The sequence below is a fragment of the Daphnia carinata genome, chromosome 1 (genome assembly GCF_022539665.2).
Source record: "Daphnia carinata strain CSIRO-1 chromosome 1, CSIRO_AGI_Dcar_HiC_V3, whole genome shotgun sequence".
Classification (NCBI taxonomy): Eukaryota; Metazoa; Arthropoda; class Branchiopoda; order Diplostraca; family Daphniidae; genus Daphnia; species Daphnia carinata.
In genome coordinates, this window is record NC_081331.1 from 1,501,931 (window position 1) to 1,520,384 (window position 18,454).

Genomic DNA, 18,454 nt, shown 5'->3' on the forward strand with positions numbered 1-18,454 from the left:
ATATGCAATGATAGTGCCATCAGCTCACGGTGTAAAAACATAAAATCACAACTTTTCCACCGAAGAAACCAATGCCGAATGAATTGAATTGATACTAAATGTAGACCAATACGCAGAAGGTTAGGTTGTCTTCCTTCGGGAGAGTCTAAGGAGCGTGCATGCGACCTACAGAGAGTACCCGTCTTGTCTGGGATAGTAACCAGCGTGTCCCCACTTACTTATAACGTTGCCCTGGTACATCGCCTCTCTTTCGCCCATTCAAGACACACACACACACGCCCCAACCGAGTAGGCTGATCCTCTGGTGAGCACCACAAAACCGTAAAGGAACGAAAGAGAGAGAAAGAGAGAGAGAAAGAGAATTGCTACGAGGCAGCTCAGCAGCAGGGGGAGTGAAAAATGGAAAACCTGGGGGTCACTCGAAAACCCGAAAGAAAAAAAAAAAGATAACTTGGTATCTACGTATACATACATATGGTAGTATACAATGCACATATACACCTATGCGAGAAAATCGAAACAAGGGAAAGATCCCTTCGAAAGGCCGGAGCCGCCCCTCGGAATTGTTCAATCTCTTCTTCTTCCTCCTCTTCTCTTATGTATTCTTCTTTTTTTTTTGTTTCTTGTTCTTCTGGAATTTCACCGCAACGGGCCCTAAGGGAGGAAAGTATTAGTTTTCCCGTATAGCTTTTTCTTGTTGAGTCCTATCTCTTCTTTGAAAACAAGGGGAGCTTACCTTAGACGGCAGTAAGAAGGAAAGAGAAGGAAAGAAAAGGACAGTGAACAAAAAATTAGAAATAAAATTAAAAATTTAACCGAAAAACAACATAAAAGTTAAGGCATACACCTGGAGAAATTGGTGATTCTTTTGGGCCGCCCACCACCACCAAACCCTCATCAATACACCGCAGACGTTGGTTTTCTCGCGCATGCGTGTCTTTCTGGATAAGTTGAGCGAGCAAAGAGGAGGGATCACGACCAGGCTGGGTGAGGCGGGCTGTTTCCCGTTTACCAGCGCCCGCTATTGCCTCTGTGCAAGCCATAACACCAGCCGGATACGTCATTAATGCTCACTACACTAGAACATCCTCTCATTTCTCTATTTCCATTTGAATGACCATTGCGTTTGATGATGGAGTTCGTGCAAGATGGGAAAACTCATATAATAATATACAGGACAAATATAAACAAGCTGAACGCTATAGCACATCTGCCTTTCCGTAAAATGACATAACACGGATTTGGAACGCGGAGAAGTAATAAAAAAAAATGACATGAAACTTGAAAAAAAAAACAAGCTACAAAAAGACTGACGGAGATCGTAAATCAGGAAATCGTGCGGTACGGAACTACTCACTGTGGATGGATATTCGGAACAAGACGCGGAGAAACTAATCCGCTCCAGCTTTCACTTCATTTTCAGTGACCACATCAAGAAAGCTTTGGCTTACCGTCTGTTGTTGTTCTTACACGAGACGGATGTTGTTCAACATTGTGATGGACTATTTCAAATTCTACGCCATATCTCCCACGAAAAATTGTTTATGACTGCGAGTAAAAATGATTTTCTTTAAAATTCCAGAATCATTTTTTTGTTGTTCACGAACAATGGCGACGAGATGATGGATCAACTACCGGAATTTTATCCACTGACGATTGCAAATAAAGTGTTTTGGCAATACAAAACACTTTTAGGGCGTCTGGCCGTTCGGTGGGAGCGCGTTGCAAACAGGATCCTACCAAATGGCGCATCTGAAATGGCGAGAAATGATTTCGACATATCAGGATAGATAAGAAAAACAAAAGTGACGAGTGTGGTTACGTCATCGCTGTAGCGATCAGACGGCAATGGCGGGTATTCACAGCGTTCGATGTTTTGGCGAAGTGCGTTCCAGTTGGACTTGAAACAATTGAAAGGCGGCTGGAGCGCTGCCATCTAAGGGAATTGGAATGCTCAGTAATGACATTGACATACACAGTTTTTTATAGTTAAAGATGACGGTGCGCAACATTTTTTAAAAAATACAGTGAAAGCCTTGTACGAGCACGAGGACAGATAGCTGCAATAACCTCGGATGTTTTCAGTTTCAATGACTAGTAAGAACTAAACAATGGCAGAATTGATGCAACAGTATCCGTCTACAACTATTAATCTAGCACGCCATTTTCAATCAGCCCAATGCTATTTCTTTACTAGTAAGCATAGAAAATAAAACGCGTATTTTAATCACTTGAATATGCGGCAATTTTATCATAAAATTATACACAACCTCATAAAGGAGACAGCCAAGTGACCAAATATCCGATGAAAAATCATAGCCGCATTGATTGAGTCGCTCAGGGCTGATTCATGTGTAAAGCAAGCAAAGGAAAAAGAAAAAGATGTAGCCAAAAGAAAACCAAGAATGCTGCGTGTTAATAAAGAATGTTAAGCTTACCTCATGTAATATGGAGTCCCGACAAGCGAATGCGCTGCAAATGTTTTGCTGGGGAACGCAATGAATGTTGTTGTGGTACGGGGGAAAAGGGGAATACCAAAAAGAAAAAGAAAAATCATCTAATTGCCATTCTGCAGCATGGGCGGTGATGTTATTCTTATAGTAAAAAAGGGAAAAACCCACCGAATCTCCATATTTACACGATATGATCGTACCTGCTGAAGAAGCGCCCAAGACCCAAGTCTCCCAGTTTCACGGTCAAGTCCGAAGTTAAGAAGACATTGGCCGGCTTGATGTCTACAAGCCATCGTAACACAAAAGTTAAAACGTGCGCAGTGCGAAAATAAAAATGTGAGGCATTTCCCATAGAAGTGTAAATCATAAAAACGCGCGTATAGCGAACATTGCCCCTCTTTGCACAGGTAAACGTGTTAAGAACCACAACCGGTATGCACACGTTGTAACGGATGCATGTTCAATGCCCTGGCGTTGCGTGACGCTTAAAACAACGTGCATCATTTTAAAGCATAAAATGTAATGTACCGCTAAATAAATATCGTCATTTTTTACCTCTATGAACGATTCGTTTTTCGTGGATGTGTGAGAGGGCCGAAGCGATTTGAACAAAAAATCGCCAAATGGCTTGTTCTGTCATAAGTCTGGAATGACGTTGACAGCTGCTGATTACAAATTGCGATGGACGGGCAAGGAAACGCCAAAAGCGACATGTACGTAAAGAAAAAGAAGAAAAAACAAAACAAAACATGACGAAGCGAAAACAGCAACAACAAAAAAGGCATCGCGCAGCTATCGATGCCCTTGTTCCAATTTGAAACTCCCTTCACGCAAGAATCAGATCCCATAAAGAGAGATAAAAGATTAACATCGTTTAATAATAATAGGTATATCGTATCTCTAAACAAAACAAAAAAATAAGGTACATAGAAAGACGTCACGGACGAACCTGAAGAGAAATTTGGCCAAATCTCCCGCACCTGCTAGCTCAAGCACGATCAGCAGCTGGCCGGATTGCTTTTCTTCGAACGAACCCAAATAGCGCACCACATTCGGATGTTTCAGTTGCTATAACACACAAACCGAAAGTTGTTTTTTTTTTTCTTTTGGAATTTTGAAGTAGAGAAAGGTAGACTGGGAAGAGGAAAACATGAAGAAACAAAGTCTGGTTGTCATCCGAATCAGGGCGTGAAATGCAAAACACGCGGTACCACCCACATTTTCTACTAGAATTATCGGTCGTGCTTCTCCAACAATTGTCTCTTTCCCATTGGCTATTATTCTGCTTAATTACGTAAAACAAAAACATTTAAGTTGCGTCATCAACCACATTTTTTCACTGGGGCCTGTTGCTATGTCTTGTTGTCTGTTGGCGTTTTCGAACCGGATGCAGAATAAATTAGCAAAATACCAAGCGCGAATAAAAAAAAAATAATTTCAACTGTTTTGAAAAGCCATGAAAAGGTCACATGAGCCAAGAAAAAAAAAACCAGTCGGACCTTACGCAACATCCTTCCACAAAAAAAAAATATAAACATTATCTCAGCTAAGATCTTGGCCGCCGCTTAAGTCTTCAGACTTGCGACTGTGTGTCAATATCCCGTTAGGCCAAACATTGTAGCCAATTTGGGATGATACAAGGGTGTTCTCTGATTCCACGCAGGCATATACGACAAGAAGAAGCTTCAAAACTAAAAGTTTTTTCTTAACTTAAGCAGTTGAACTTCTTTGAGGCAGTCGGCCCGTGCTTTGGAGTCGACCATTTCGAGCAGCTCGACACGTTTGATTGCAACTTGGCGTTGAGGGCAGGGTCGGAATGTGGCTGAATACACCTTTTGAATAACATTCAAATTACGAATGCAACCAAGAACAATGTGAAACCAGAAAAGACTTAGTGATCAAGAAGTGATTAGAGTTCATCTCTTAATTTTAGCATTGCATTGTCATTCCATACACCATTTTTTTAATGCCTTGACGGACAAGTGGTGAATTGAATTACCTGACTAAATTGCCCTTTGCCGATTTCACGACTCACAGCAAATTGTGACAGAGACAGTGTCTCCTCGTCTGCCAGTAGACCGTCGTCATTGGCCAAAGTGACGTCACGTACCACATCGTTTGAACGTAACGGAAACTTAGCGTTCTTCTCCATGGCTCGGAACAAACGTAGAAACTTCCTTATACGTAATTTCACGATAACACAAAGTCTATTGGCTGACGATGACGTGGCAGAAAAAGCACACGTTTAGTGACCGATGTCACCCTCGTTAGGAATTTGACTGGCCAACATTTTCAGTTCATTAACCCTGATGACACCTTTTGCAGTTGTTTTTGTGACGTCACAAGCTGCCAACTCGACAGTGAAATTACGAACGCAATTGGTTCTATGGAAAGCCAATGAGTTTCATCGTGGACAACCCAACGACGTCACAGGTATTTCGTCACTACCATCGCATTGCCCATTTTATGTTGTTTTTTTATCTGTCGCCAGTGAGATTTCAGACTTTTTATTTTGTTAGTTGGTCGAGTGAACTCGAGTACGAAAGCGACTCACGCAATAAAAATCGAAACAACCGTTGATATGATGCAATAATCCAATGGTTCGTGACATTGGACCTACAGAGAAACATTACAACACAAAGATAACCGTAGATGTGCTGTGACAACTACATATCGATATAAATAGTTGCACGCAAACGTGAACTAAAGTATCACCTCTTTACTGCAGGTGTCTTTTCTATTCGTTTCCTGTCGCTCCAGTTTCAGCAAGCCAGTTACGTTTCTATATTTGTTTTCCTTTCTTTTGCGGAACGAGACGTGAAACGCTAGAGGAATGTCTCGGTTTCGCCTTTCCTCTGCTAACTCATCAGACCAGAATAAACGCCTTGTCTATACTGTTAAATTTATGGTAATTTTCGTATGCATGCTGCACCAGCGATGATGGGAAGGTGTGTCTTTGCCACCGGAGGTGAATCCGCACCATATTGCAAGTGGGTTAGCACGATAGTACGCCATGACCTCAATTCCACCGCTTCGCTTTTCCCTTTTCACCAATTCACTTTCCTTTGCTGCTGCTTCGCAATAAGAGAGTGATTAGAAAGAGAAAGGAATGGGCCTATTAGTTTTGGCGTTCAAGTCCAAAATAGGCTCACCTCCGTATGGGTAGATGTGTGTACTATAGCTATGCGGTTAGCTGGTACACATCGGAAAAATACACGTAAAGAGTAGAACATGCGAACTAACCAAAGCGAAAGTAAACCGTTTAAAAGGAAAAAAAAAAGAAAATGAAAAATGGAAACTCTTGTGATTATTCCCTCAGACTTTCGCCATATATTTATGAATATTGGAGTGTCTTAGTATTTTTTTAGCGTTTTCGTTAACATTAGTCTTTTGTTTCTTTCACCATTTTCAGCTTAAAGTTAAGGGAGAAGATATACGAAGTGCAATAATATAGCCAGCTGGTTGCGGTTTATCTCCGACACTACTTGCCCAGCGGAAAAATGTGGTGTACAACCAGCTACTACGAGTTACTAGTGAAAATTTCTTTCCTATTTCGTTAATTAGTATGCACACATTTCACCATTCATGACGTTCTTGCACATTTTTTTCTCTCCTTTGGCTCCTTTCCCTTTGCTCATGTCTCTAAGGATGACAGCCGAATTGTTGATGGGAAAATGGAATCATTGATCGCTCGTGATCGATGCGGCTTGAGCCAGTTATCGATCAGCGTGATCGTGTGGTTGAGTTTCAACAGGTGATCGCTTCACGCCACCCTAGGTACCGATTTTCCGCGGTCAAATCTCAGAAAAAATTTCGTGAATCATAGCTTACTTGGTAAGCCTTTTCTTCGGACTTCCCCGCATTATTTGAAGGCTCTTTTGAATTGTGCAAATTCAGGACGACCTTCTAAAATTTGCGTATTTTCCCAACTAAAAATGATTGCAACAGCCTCAAGAGAGACTCTGTTGCCGCCTTCATTCGTTACGTCTTCCTGTCGTGAAAGGAAAAAATGTTCGTTTCACGCGTACAAATTTCCACGACTTCTCTTTAGCGGTTTCTTGACTTGACCGTATACGATTTGGCGTTGGCGAGGTCGAAAAAAAGTTTCGAAGAAAAGATGAAGAAATGTTTGACGGTCACCTTCTTCAAGCAAGAAACCTTGGTAATGATGACTCTGGTTATTACTAGTATTTTTGCATCCATAATGGCTGTGAGTCCAAGGCTATTTTGCCACGTTTCGCCATGTCATCGCTTGTTATTAATAGATGGATGTGAGTTTATCACAGTGGGTAGCGCACCTGTTCCAAAAATCCTGAATAGCAGGACCATACTTAACGTTGGGGCCAAGGTCTTGCAATTAATAAAAAAATGAAGGTCTTCAATTGCCCTTTTTAGAGAACGTGTTATCAGCTTATCGGTTGCTCTCAATCTAATACTATGGCAAGCCTCAAAGTAAAAATCATCATCTTGGCTGATATCAAATTATTTGGCTGGCACCATCGCCATCTGTTGGATAGTCCAGCGTGAAAAATGTTGGCTTCCGCTTTGCTCTTATGCATGCCCTAAACGTAATAAAAAAACCGAAATGAAAATGCAACTAGGACAAGAGATTTGAGTACAGTACTAGACAACAATGTTGTCGTTTTATTGTGGAATGAGCAGATGTGATGTATATTTCTAAATAATATGGATATTGTAATGGTTTTTTTTTTTGCATGCAGCCACCAGCTTAAGAACACGGGCAACTGCAGGAGGAATAAACGTGGAGTGTGTAATCAAGGGGAAGTTGCGCATGGGTAACATGGGAGAATTAACCGCTTAGCAGTCAGACGACCATTGACATAAAAGAACCGCCCGAAATTCAAAAGAAAACAAAATCAAACAAAATATAGAACTCGTTCGGCTTTGACAATGTTTGTTTTTTTTTGTGTGTTGTTTATCTTGTTTTTCCCGTCCATATAAGGCAAAACTGAGGGAATTAAAAACAAAATCATTCATGAAAAAAAAGAAGCACATACATACAATGTCATCACATATCCATGCACGTATTGGTTTCCATTGCTCTGTAATTAAACTATTATTTGCATATAATGCAACTACTCATTCCTTTTAACACTATTTTTTTGTTGAGAATTTTCTGAAATTTTTTGTCTTCATCTTTCTGTACTTCATGGGTGTTGGAAGAGATACTACTTTTCTATACTGTGTGTAAAGAAGGTTATAATGACAAGAGAAAAAAAAAAACGTTGATATAAATGATAATTGGATGGTTATCCATCACGATTGTGGTGTCTGCAAAAACAAAACAAAAAAGCGATTAATGATATCAATGAGCGGCTACGTGGCCTGCAGTGCGCCGCCAAATATCCAAGTGAACAAGCGCAAGCCGACAAAGAACGCGACGAGCAAAAGGATCGCTTGAGTAGCCTTTTGTAGCCAATAAAACCTTTTTAATCGAATGTATAAATAAGAATCAATAAATAAACTGTGTAACCAAATGAACGCACAATGATTAAAAAAAAAAAAAACCTTTTGATGATGATTTTGGCTTCTTCTACCGGTGTGTTATCCTTCAAAATGTATTTTTTCGTACCCGCCACGTAGTTGGTAATGTACTGCCGCCAATTGATTTGACGCACGTCAAAGTAGAAAATCTCACGATCCTGAGCCGACATTTTGTCCAGCAGGCGGATAGCATTATCGCTGATGAATCGCCACTGTCGAATCGTGTAAAAATTAAGGCACGCCATAGCCCTATCGGCTTTGCTGTAGAATCGAACCTAAAGAACAAGGTGAAATCGAAATTTGTCACGAGCTTTTTCCCACAAATTTTAATTGCATTGTTTGTACCAATTTAGGCTGTTTGCCTAGCAATCGAGCGAGGAAATCGATTATGTAAGCCGGAATGTAGTGAAAGATGTAAGCGGCGATTGTGTAGTTCCACTCGCTGCTGATGAAACTGATGCTGGGGTACCACATGATATCTCCGCCAGGTTTTTCCATCCACGCATCGAACGCGATGGTGCGGAATTCACCCCAGCTAAGCGGATTTTGATCGCCAGTTGAGCAATTGTACACTTTTACTTCGTTAGATCTATAAAAAAACAATCACAATTATAAAATCCAAGCTGAATTTGGGACATAGGGACGTGTTCAACTCACTTGTGAGTAGCCGTATACCAAGCAACGGCTAGCATCAAATGGATGGGGAATTCCACCGGAATCATGTCGCCAACCAAGTCCGGTCGGGATCGTACCACTCGAAGGAAACCTTTGCCTACGCCCGCGATTATACCTAAGAACGTTTCCACTCAATTAAAGTGAAAATACAAATTGTAAGGAAAAAAAAAATATATCGAACCAGTTGGCCCGTTGATGTTATCAATCCAACCGGGCATGGGTTCCTTCAGGGCGGCCGTCACGGTTGACGGTCTAACGATGGCCAGCGGAATGTCACCGTGCTCCTCGCGCAGCAACTGTTCGGCGATGGCTTTGGTGTAGGCGTACGTATTGGGACATTTGCCTACAAGTCTACGCAGCAAATACAGACAAGAAACAACAAACTGTTAAGACTCCATAAGTATCATTTTAACTGTCAGCCATATGCGTGAATAAGCGACTTCCACGATCACAAGTGGATTTCACCAGCTGACGCTGGAGCATATGCGTGTCTTTGGCAGAGAGAAGAAAAGAAATTTAACAGACAAAACCACGTTTTGCTCTTTCTTTTGTGTCTTTCTCGGTCTCAAAACGCAACAATTAGGTCGCAACTGCTAGTACTTCTTTTCTACTAGTTAACTGTCTACTTAGTTAAATGGCGAAAGCACCAAACAGCTGCTGTACGTTTGTCCGCAAAAAAAGGAAAACCGAAACATTTGAGCAATTTGAGATTCGTTTGTCGTTGACGAAGATGTGATGGTATAAGCAACAATGGCGATCACAACCACCAAGAGAGCCTCGAGCCATTTCTCATGCGCATTATAACTGAGGCGTCTGTGAGTAGTCATAAATTTTTTTCTTACTTGCTGGTGATGCTCGTCAGCATGTCCTCGTCCAGACAATCGACGATTTCAAGCAGTTTTCGAGGCGTAATAGGCGTCGGGTAGATAACTTCCTCAATACTTTCCTTGTCCAGGTTATTATAAGCCGTTGAGACGTGAACGAGAGCCTGTTACATGATAATGAAGAGACAAACGTTGGTTTAAACGAGATTAACGATGAACAACCGTTTGTATATAGACATGTACCTCTAAGCGTTTCATTTGATGGCAAACATTCATGAGCCGCTGCGGTCCTTTGACATTGAGCTCGACGGCCGTCCGCAAATCTTCGTCAAAACGAACTGTTGCCGCCGAGTTGAAAACGACCGAGACATCGTCGCATAGAAGTTTCAAGTCTTCAGGCGAGATGCCTAAGCTGGGCATGGTCACGTCTCCGGCCACGGGGATTACTTTGTTCATGACTTGGGGCCGGTCACGCCGTAAATTCTCGAAAACCTGTCAATTCATTCAATTCATTTGATTTTTTTTCAAATTCGCTTTCTACTTCGTTTGTTAGTAGGCAACTACAAATCAAAGTTACAAATTTTACAAAATGTCATAACAATTTCTTAATGAACTTCTTTCCTGTCCCCCAAGTCCGTGAATTTTAACATGCACGTGATTTAGTAAGCATAATTTTCGACGAGTCATCGTGACTTTTAATTCTCAATGTTCTGGCCTTTTCTCCACCGCCCACCGATAACCTTCCTCTCACGGCTATAAGCTTCCTCTTGCATTCTCGCTGGTGCAGTGGGTCACTTCTATCTCTCCCTCTCTCGAGCGTAAGCTCGAGGCACGCAACGTATATAGCCACCGGGATCGACAACACCATAATTCCATCTTTGCGCTCGGCCATGACCGGACGCATTCGCAGCGCAACCCGGCATGAATGACGCCATTCGTTCGGAATGGGGGCTCCACGGTTGAGCAGTTGAAACTTGAGGCAATCTCGAATAAGCTCATGTCTTGCGCACGCATGTGTGTCTCCCCCCCCCCCCCCCCCTCCTCATATGTTTCGTCCAACGTTTCAAGCTCTCGCCATCGGGCAACGCGTCTCGACCGCTAAACTTCGATCCAAAGCAGCAACTGGCCAACATGGCGACGCTGCTGCTGGGCAAACGAATGTGTTGCACCCATGCGAGTACGGTTTCATCATCAGACAGAAAGAAAAGAAAAGCGTTTGTTGGGTGGGACGCAAACTCGATGGAACGGAACCAAATAGCAAATGGATGAGATCCATTGCTGCAACGTGACTGACTTGCTCAACACAAGCCAGTAGCGAGCAAAGAAAACGGGTACACGAGCACCTGAAACCCAGACAACCAGTTAATGTTGTGTGTTGCACCATCCCACGTCCGTCCTTTACTTTTTTTTTTTTAAACATACCCTTCAAACAAACTTTCTCTTTGAGCTTCCCATAGACGTTCTCGCCACCTTTATCGAAATTGCGTTGGCCCATAATTACTCGGCACCCACAGCAAAGCGGATATTGCATGATTAGATCCGTCTGTCTGCAAACAGAGTCTTGTTCCAATAGTTCCATCGGGATGTAGCAAACATCCGACGTAATCGTTTCCTTTTGACCAAAGGTTTCTCTTAAACAAAAAAAAATTAATTAATGAAATTATCTTACGATGTGTTGGTTGAATTCCTCAATCCGGGTGCGGACATCTTGGCCTCTTTTGGGTCGGATGAGCAAATAGACGGCCTTGAGGTCTGGGCAGGATCGCAGCAATTTCTCCACTAGCACTTTGCCGAGAAACCCCGTCCCACCTGTGACGAACACGCTCCGGCCGCGGTAAAACTCGACCATATTGGATAATTCCTTCGTCTCCATGATGGCGGCTGATGAAACTTCGAAATCGGAGGCTGACTGGATCGCTCGACACAGCCGACCTTTCTGTTTAGACCTTGACACAAACGATGTTCAACAACAAATAGAAAAAAAAAAAGAAAAAAACAAATTATTTGAAAACAAACAAAAAATTCAACAAGGGCAAGGTAAATAGATTGAACATGATCGTGTTGAATAAGCAATTTCCACTAATGCATCAAAGCCTTCCTGTGGAATTGACGGCTGTAAAAATAGGGAAATCACGATTCAAGTTCTTTACCATACAAGCCGTGTGTCTGGACGAGAAACTGAAAAATTATTCTATCTCCTGTCACGGACCAAGTGCAAAAAGAAGAAAAGGTCGGGAAAATCAGACAAGGACGACTGGGAGGGAAATGGCAGGGGGGGGGGGGGGAGACAAGCAAAAGAGAAAGACGAATCGGTGGGGAAAGGATAGAAACGAACCGAACAAACGCGGAATGCCAATGCGAAAAGGTAGGGTGCAGCATGTGATTTCAAATCCACACAGCTAAAGAGGAGGAAAGGAATGAATCTTAAAAGATGCAAATTGGGGGCAACCCGTAGAGGGTGTATTCTTTCAGATCGAAAATTGTCCCCCCTCCCCCCAAACTATTTCCGTCCCGCCACCAACCTTAACTTTTTTTTTTTTATGACTTATTTCTATAGTCAAAAAAAAAGAAAAAAAGAAAGAAGATACAAAAATATACACACAAGGACAGGAAGGATAGAACACACAAAAAAAGGTCCCTTTATGGGCGTTTTTCTTTTGTTCTACGCACTCGTCGGTGAATTCCAAGTTATTTTTTGCAAATGCAAATTGACTAAACATACCTTATAAAGGTTGAGGTTGTGTTTTTGGCGGCCAATCAAATGCTATCTCGTTTCTGTAAACCGCCGACCACCTACACGACGACCGTGAGCGATCGTGAGATCGTTTAACTATAGAAGAAAAAATGCGGTGTCTGGCACGGGGATTCACCAACCAGTTGAGGCACTCACGAAACTGTCACTGCACTTAATGTACACGCGGGAACGGACCACGGCGGACAGGAAAAGGCCAAAAAAAAAAAAATAATAATAAATAATAAAGAGAGGCACACCAACAACGACGTATTAGGAAATCGGCTGGACGACACTAAACGATGTTGCAGGCCCTTCTATTCTATCTTCTTTAACTGGTTGCGACCGGTCCTTCGTCGTAAAAAAACTCTGTTGTACTGGAATGTCGCGAAGGCGTGTTGAGTCTGTGAGTGCGTCTGGTCCACCACTGAGAGCTGCGTTTGCACCGCGAGTCTTTTCTGCAGAGAGAAATAAGCTTAGCTTTGGAAAGACGATTAATACCATCTGTGACGTCGAAGAAAGAAAGAGAAAGAATGAAAGAGAGAAAAGGAGACGCAGTTCACAGATAGGAGAGATGGGGAGGGATAGTAGTGGATACTGGGTACCTGGGCAGGTTATTTAGAAGCTTCGTTTTCTTTCATTTTTTTTTTATCCTTAGAGGAAGGCTGAAAAAAGGGAGAAAGAAGGAGAAACTATAAAGAATGATAGAACGAAAGAAAAAAACTACAAAATTGGTAGGTAGGTAGGTAGGTAAGTATAGGGGGGAGGTGCGATTCCAACCAGACCAAAACCCCAAAGTTTCCTCTGTTTCTTCTTCTTTCTTTCTTCGCTTTTTCAAACGGTTCCACAATTTTCGGTAGATACCTTTTTTTTTCTTTGAAATGGCAGTCTGTTTTCACTCGGATTCCTACGCCTTGTCTCGATTTTTCAATGTAGGAGAAAAGAGGGAAAGTTTCATCCTACGCCGCCGAGAGATCCATGGATTCAAGTGTAGTAGACGAATGGTGAATGAATGAATGCGGTAGCAGCGGGCGTGACTGTGGTAAGCTGTGCGCTCTAGTCGGTCAGCGGCGCTCGGTCGTCTGAACGCACGGCGCACGGGCTCTTGTCCCAGTTCCCTCTCTTTCCAATAGGGAGGAGTGGGCCGAAAGGTAGGAGGAAGAAAGCAGGGAGGGGCAGGCCTGTGTGGGTGGGTGGGTAGTTTCTTTTCAATTTTTTATTTTGTGTGTGTTTTTTTTTTTTTTAGGTTTTAGTTGTCTCGGTCAAAAGATGGAGAAGGTCTATTGGACGAAAGAGAATCGATCACGGTTCCTCGGCCTGAATGTTTTCGCTGACACTTTGGCCACATTAGGAACGGACGGCTTGTTTCATTTGTTTTCCAGTATCACCCGTGGTTTTGTTTTTGTTTTTCTTTCTGTTTTTCTTTTTTTTTCACACCTCCCGTTTAGCGTGCTGCCAATCGGCAATCGGTCCAACATGCAAATGAATGCAGACAATCAAGAAAAACCTGTTCTCTTGTGAAACACTCAATTTGCGTCCGCTCTTTTTACGTAATTGTCTGTTAAGACAAGGGATGATAAGAATCTTGATTGATGAACGAATTCACTTTGATTCTCGGTGGCATAACCTCAAACTTTTTTTTTTTCGCGCTCTTAATTTCGTTTTGTCCAATCGAGTTTTTCGTACAGCACAACAATCGACAATGAACCGTGACCGTCGACGGCCCGGGCTGGCTCTTAACTGCCTTAGTCTAGTGTTCAGACGACTCACGCCAACCCGTTGCTACGAAAAAAAGAAAGAAAAAGAATCGACTTAAAATTATATAAGAGAAGAACGAAAAAGAAAAAAAAAAAAGCTGGAAGAAGTAAGAAAGAGAAATAAGAAAACACAGTGAAGAAGAATTCAAAAAAAAAAAAAAAAAAAGGAGGACGTTGGATGGCCAATTTTAGCCAGAGGTAAAGAAGGGAGAACAAAAAAAAAAAGAAGAATTAAGAACTATAGTAAAGATAGCGAGTAGACAAGAAAACAAATGAAAGAAAGAAAGTTGGCACAGTCGTATCGTTCAAAGAACCCCAAACTATAAGCGCGCGCGCTTAATGCGCTCTTCGGATACCATGAAAGGAGGCCTGGTGCGGTCCCATCACCCCACACGCCCAATGTACCGTACGTTTCGCTGCAGGTCGTCGTGGCGCCTTGTGTGAGCGCTACACGTAGAACGAAATAAAAAAAGAGAGAAAAGCAAATACCTGTGACCGAAACAGACGGGAAGAGAGAGAGAGAAAGAAAAAAAAAGGGGGGCATATGAATTCTTTCCCTTCTTCCTATTTTTTTTTTTTTTTTCTTCTTCTTTTCCTTTTCGGCTTTTCTCTTCTTTTTCTTCATCAAAACATATTTTCTCTTCAGGTTGAATATCGGTTCGGTCTTCTCGTTTCTCTTTTTTTTTTTTTTTTTTTTTTTTACCTCCGCCTCTGGAGTAGGCAGATCGCCCTGAGGCTTCTCACCTTTCTCTCTTCTTGCTTCGTTCGACTTCCTTCTTTATTTTTCGACAGGTGTTTTTTTTTTATATTACCATTTTCTTATTCGCATTTGGCCGACCGACAAACGTAGACACAGACCACAAAGAAAAACGTATGCTAAGAGAAAAGAAGCAAAAAGGATCTCATCCGAAAAAAGAATTGACAATTCCACGATGACAGTCGGAATAAATCAGGCAGTGAAAATTATCGCCTGCCGATAGCTTTCTTGGCACCGCATCGCAAACTGGATGCCATCAACCAACATTTCTCCTTCTACTTTCTTTCTCTCCATGTTGCCCTCATTTGACGAACCACACATCGATAGCAAAGAACGAATTAGCGTTCATGTTTTGCTTCTTTTTTTTTCTAACAACGTTGTGGACAGCGATAAATGACGTCCTACATGATCAAGCACCAGGTGGAGTGAATGCATTTGACATAGGCAAATATTAAAAATGTCATTATACTGTTAGCTGGAGAAACATCTCGATTACAGACGTGAGTTGCATTTCTTTTCAAACAAACCGACAAGTACTTAGGCCGACTATTTATACAAAGCAAAACGAGTTTGAAGAGACTGAATTCTATGCAACAGCTTAAATGATGCAGGATCTTGATCCATCTCTTCTTTTATCATCTCAATGCTTCTTTTAGGCATTGAGTGAGGCCAAGCAATAGCTGCTGAAATCGGCAAGTGGCAGAGAGAAAGGACGAGCCAATATAAATACACTGTCTTGTTACACAACGTCTCGAAACTGCATCGTGCAGGAAGGCAATAAAAGAAAAAAGAGAGCTCGGACCTGTAGAGTTATATAGGTCCAATAAAACGACTAATAAATAAGTGAATTAATTCAATGACACCAGCTACTTAGGAACAACCACGCATGAGGAGAAAATATATATATAGTTATATCGTGCATCTATTCTAAACGCGCAACAGCCGGGCGGGAAACAACTGCTCACGATACAGTGTGTAGGAGTAACAGTTAGTTTCTGACTCGTTCATTCAAATTTAGTTTCCAAGCTTTTTCTGTTTCTTTCTTCATGATTGCTCAAGACGTCCACTCTTTCTTATTCCTTTTGATAAGTGAACGATGTTGGCCTTTTAGTTCATCAGCATTCAGCTGAACAACTACGAACACACGGTGGGTGGTGGCTTCAAGCCAGTGGGTTTCCACACTGGACAAACTTTGGGACACGCAAACGATTAGAATGAATGAGGTGCGTCTTACTTATCCGACAATGCCAAGTGAGATGAAGGGGAATCCCCTGCGGAAATTTCATACATAATTCAACAGCACTTGCCTGGAACTTTTAGCAATATCGCGAAGCATTACCTAATCGCAGATGGTGGGGTGAAATCAGGAACACATCAATAATGGATTTCAAGCGAATTTTAATATTGAAAAAAAAAAAAGAAAAGAAATGGATACTAGATTGTTAAATGTAATTTTATTTTAAAGAGCATTCTCTTCGCTATTGTTTAATGGTGAAAACACTGGCCCATTTCCTGCTCGATTGGATCCGATGATTGGCCATTTAACAACTTGCTAATGAATAAGGAAAGGACTGATCGAGCGTTATCAGGTACGCGCCACTTCCACATTACTATTAACTATTAGTTCATCCTTGGGTGGTTATTACGGCTCCGTAATCCGATTACGTCCATGGAGAAAAGAACCATCGTACCACGAACTGGGAGGTCTTGCAAGGCGATTGCTGTTTAGTATGAATAAGGCGACTGTAAAGTGCACCTGTTAATTACAGGATTAAACGTGGATCTCATCATCGTTTGCGAGGGTTACACAAAGCTTCCCATGGGACATGCGCCAACGAACTGCTTTGACCCGGAGTTGGAAGGTCTTCTCGTTCAAAACGTTTTTTCCATTGGCCTTGCTTAATTGATGAGGGATAGGTAGGTCTAGGATGCTTTTTGTATTTAAGACACAGCACCTGATCATGTGATGAATCATTCCAACTGACGATCTCTCACAGGCTCTATCAACATGTCACCACTCGGCAGTTCCCGTCTGGTAAGTTTTATTACTATTATTATTTTAACTTTTTAATTGTGGTCCGTCGTCCGACGTATGTTGATGATTTGTGTATTCCTTACCACGTTATGTACGCGCTTCTCGTCCCTATGGAAAGTGTGGTGACGTGAATGCCCTGTTTACGTTCTTTCTTTCGTGCCAGATGGTCAAATGTTGGCTAACATTAGCCGTGTGCGTCGCTGCATTCTGGTGCCATCCGGTGCCTGACAGTAGCAACACAGGTGCCTCGCATCCGTCCTTGAAAGTGGAACAACTGGGACAATCGAACGAGTTTGCCGACAGCGACTATCCCGATATGATGACCGATTTCCTCCGCTTGAGCACAGCAATGCCGACCGTGGCGGCATCTACCAAGAGTTTCTTAGTCAACACACCATCGACTTCGACTCTACCGCCATCGACGACAACCAAGACTACTACGAGGCCTTCCACCGCCAACCATGAACCCGCAACTGCTGGTGTGGCTACAGCCAAGTACATCCCGACCGTGACAACGACAACTACTGGCAAACCTACCACAGCTATTAACACGACTCCCGCAATAATCGTAGAGACAACAACGATCCTTCCTCGAGTCCAAAAAGAGCAAACGTCGGTTACTCCGCTGGTTTCTGCTGAAAAATTGCAAGCCGTAAAGAAACCGGCCGGGTTAAACGAGATTGAACCATTGCAAAAGACGGACACGCAAACAAAGCCTACGGCTGTTGTCGCTCAAACGACGGCCAATCCCAGCTCGTCTGCGGTGCAACAAAAACAGATTCCTAGCCCGGCCGCTACTCAAGCGCAACAGACCGCCACCACTCAATCCGCCATCACTACAGCCCCTTTTAATGAGCAGTGGCAGCCGAGCTTTACAGGATTAGGCCAGCAGCAAGCACCATCAGCTATCCCACCGGCCGCGGTATTTAATCAGCCACAACAGCAGCAGATGGCGGTTGGCGGTGCCACTGCAATCCAGCAACCAACTAATCAGGTGCAAACAGCCGCTAGCTATGGGCCACGCCAGCAAATCCAGGTACCGAATTTCACCCCAATGGCAGTGGCCAATATGCAACAACATCAACCCGTGATGCAAAATCCAATCATGGTCCAGCAAATGATGCGCAATCCTGCCTTCCAACAGCAACAGTTCCAGATGATGTATCAAAATCGGGTTCCGGTTACAACTCAGACTTCGACAAATGCCAAACAAAAAATTAAACCGGCGTCCACCATCTTAACTCCTCTTGCTAATCCGTTGATTGGCAACAATAGGCGGCCCGTGTATTTCGTTGGAGGTAATGGCGCTCCCGCTAATTTGCTCCCGCTTTCTGCTTGGCCACAGTTGGTGTCCAACGGCGTTCAAACATCTCCGTCAGTAGCGACCGCATCGGTCTAGTTCCAATACCGTCCTGCGTCGTGTAAAAAAAAAAAAAACTAAAAACGAACAAACTTTTTAAATCTCCAAATCTCATCTGTTTCATCTCCTCTATTTTTTATTTTCCCGTCGTGATTATGACAAAATACACCAAATAATGGCTGGCCTTTATTTATAAAAAAAAACAAAAACTTTTTTTTTTTATTCAATTGTATAAAAATTGTTTAGACCTTGGAACAATTGTGCGATTTCTACGTTTTTTTTGCTCAATTTGCCTCGCGGTTATCACAAGCGGCAATTGAATAAAAGCAAAAACAAAAAATTGTAGTAAAAAAAAAC

General features: G+C 42.4%; 3 protein-coding genes across 3 annotated transcripts; 1 reads left to right on the forward strand and 2 right to left on the reverse strand.

The window, feature by feature from the left end:
* Positions 1-60: 60 nt before the first annotated feature.
* Positions 61-4,744, reverse strand: LOC130692054 (serine/threonine-protein kinase Nek7-like). The gene is made up of 9 exons (XM_057515125.2): positions 4,453-4,744; positions 4,163-4,285; positions 3,403-3,521; positions 3,009-3,115; positions 2,654-2,735; positions 2,439-2,486; positions 2,271-2,343; positions 1,823-1,936; positions 61-1,752 (listed from the first exon to the last, which is right to left on the reverse strand). Exons 1-9 carry the CDS (start codon positions 4,603-4,605, stop codon positions 1,600-1,602), a joined length of 972 nt encoding a protein of 323 aa, XP_057371108.1. The 5' UTR covers positions 4,606-4,744; the 3' UTR covers positions 61-1,599.
* Positions 4,745-7,063: 2,319 nt separating this feature from the next.
* LOC130692061 (putative fatty acyl-CoA reductase CG5065) lies at positions 7,064-13,896 on the reverse strand. Its single transcript, XM_057515132.2, has 10 exons — positions 13,053-13,896; positions 12,180-12,646; positions 11,127-11,403; positions 9,701-9,949; positions 9,476-9,621; positions 8,815-8,984; positions 8,616-8,748; positions 8,304-8,547; positions 7,983-8,233; positions 7,064-7,899 (listed from the first exon to the last, which is right to left on the reverse strand). The coding sequence occupies exons 3-10, from the start codon at positions 11,328-11,330 to the stop codon at positions 7,791-7,793; spliced, it is 1,506 nt and encodes a 501-aa protein (XP_057371115.1). The 5' UTR covers positions 11,331-11,403; positions 12,180-12,646; positions 13,053-13,896; the 3' UTR covers positions 7,064-7,790.
* Positions 13,897-16,673: 2,777 nt separating this feature from the next.
* Positions 16,674-18,197, forward strand: LOC130692052 (mucin-2-like). Its single transcript, XM_057515123.2, has 2 exons — positions 16,674-16,737; positions 16,901-18,197. The coding sequence occupies exons 1-2, from the start codon at positions 16,711-16,713 to the stop codon at positions 18,134-18,136; spliced, it is 1,263 nt and encodes a 420-aa protein (XP_057371106.1). The 5' UTR covers positions 16,674-16,710; the 3' UTR covers positions 18,137-18,197.
* Positions 18,198-18,454: the final 257 nt, after the last annotated feature.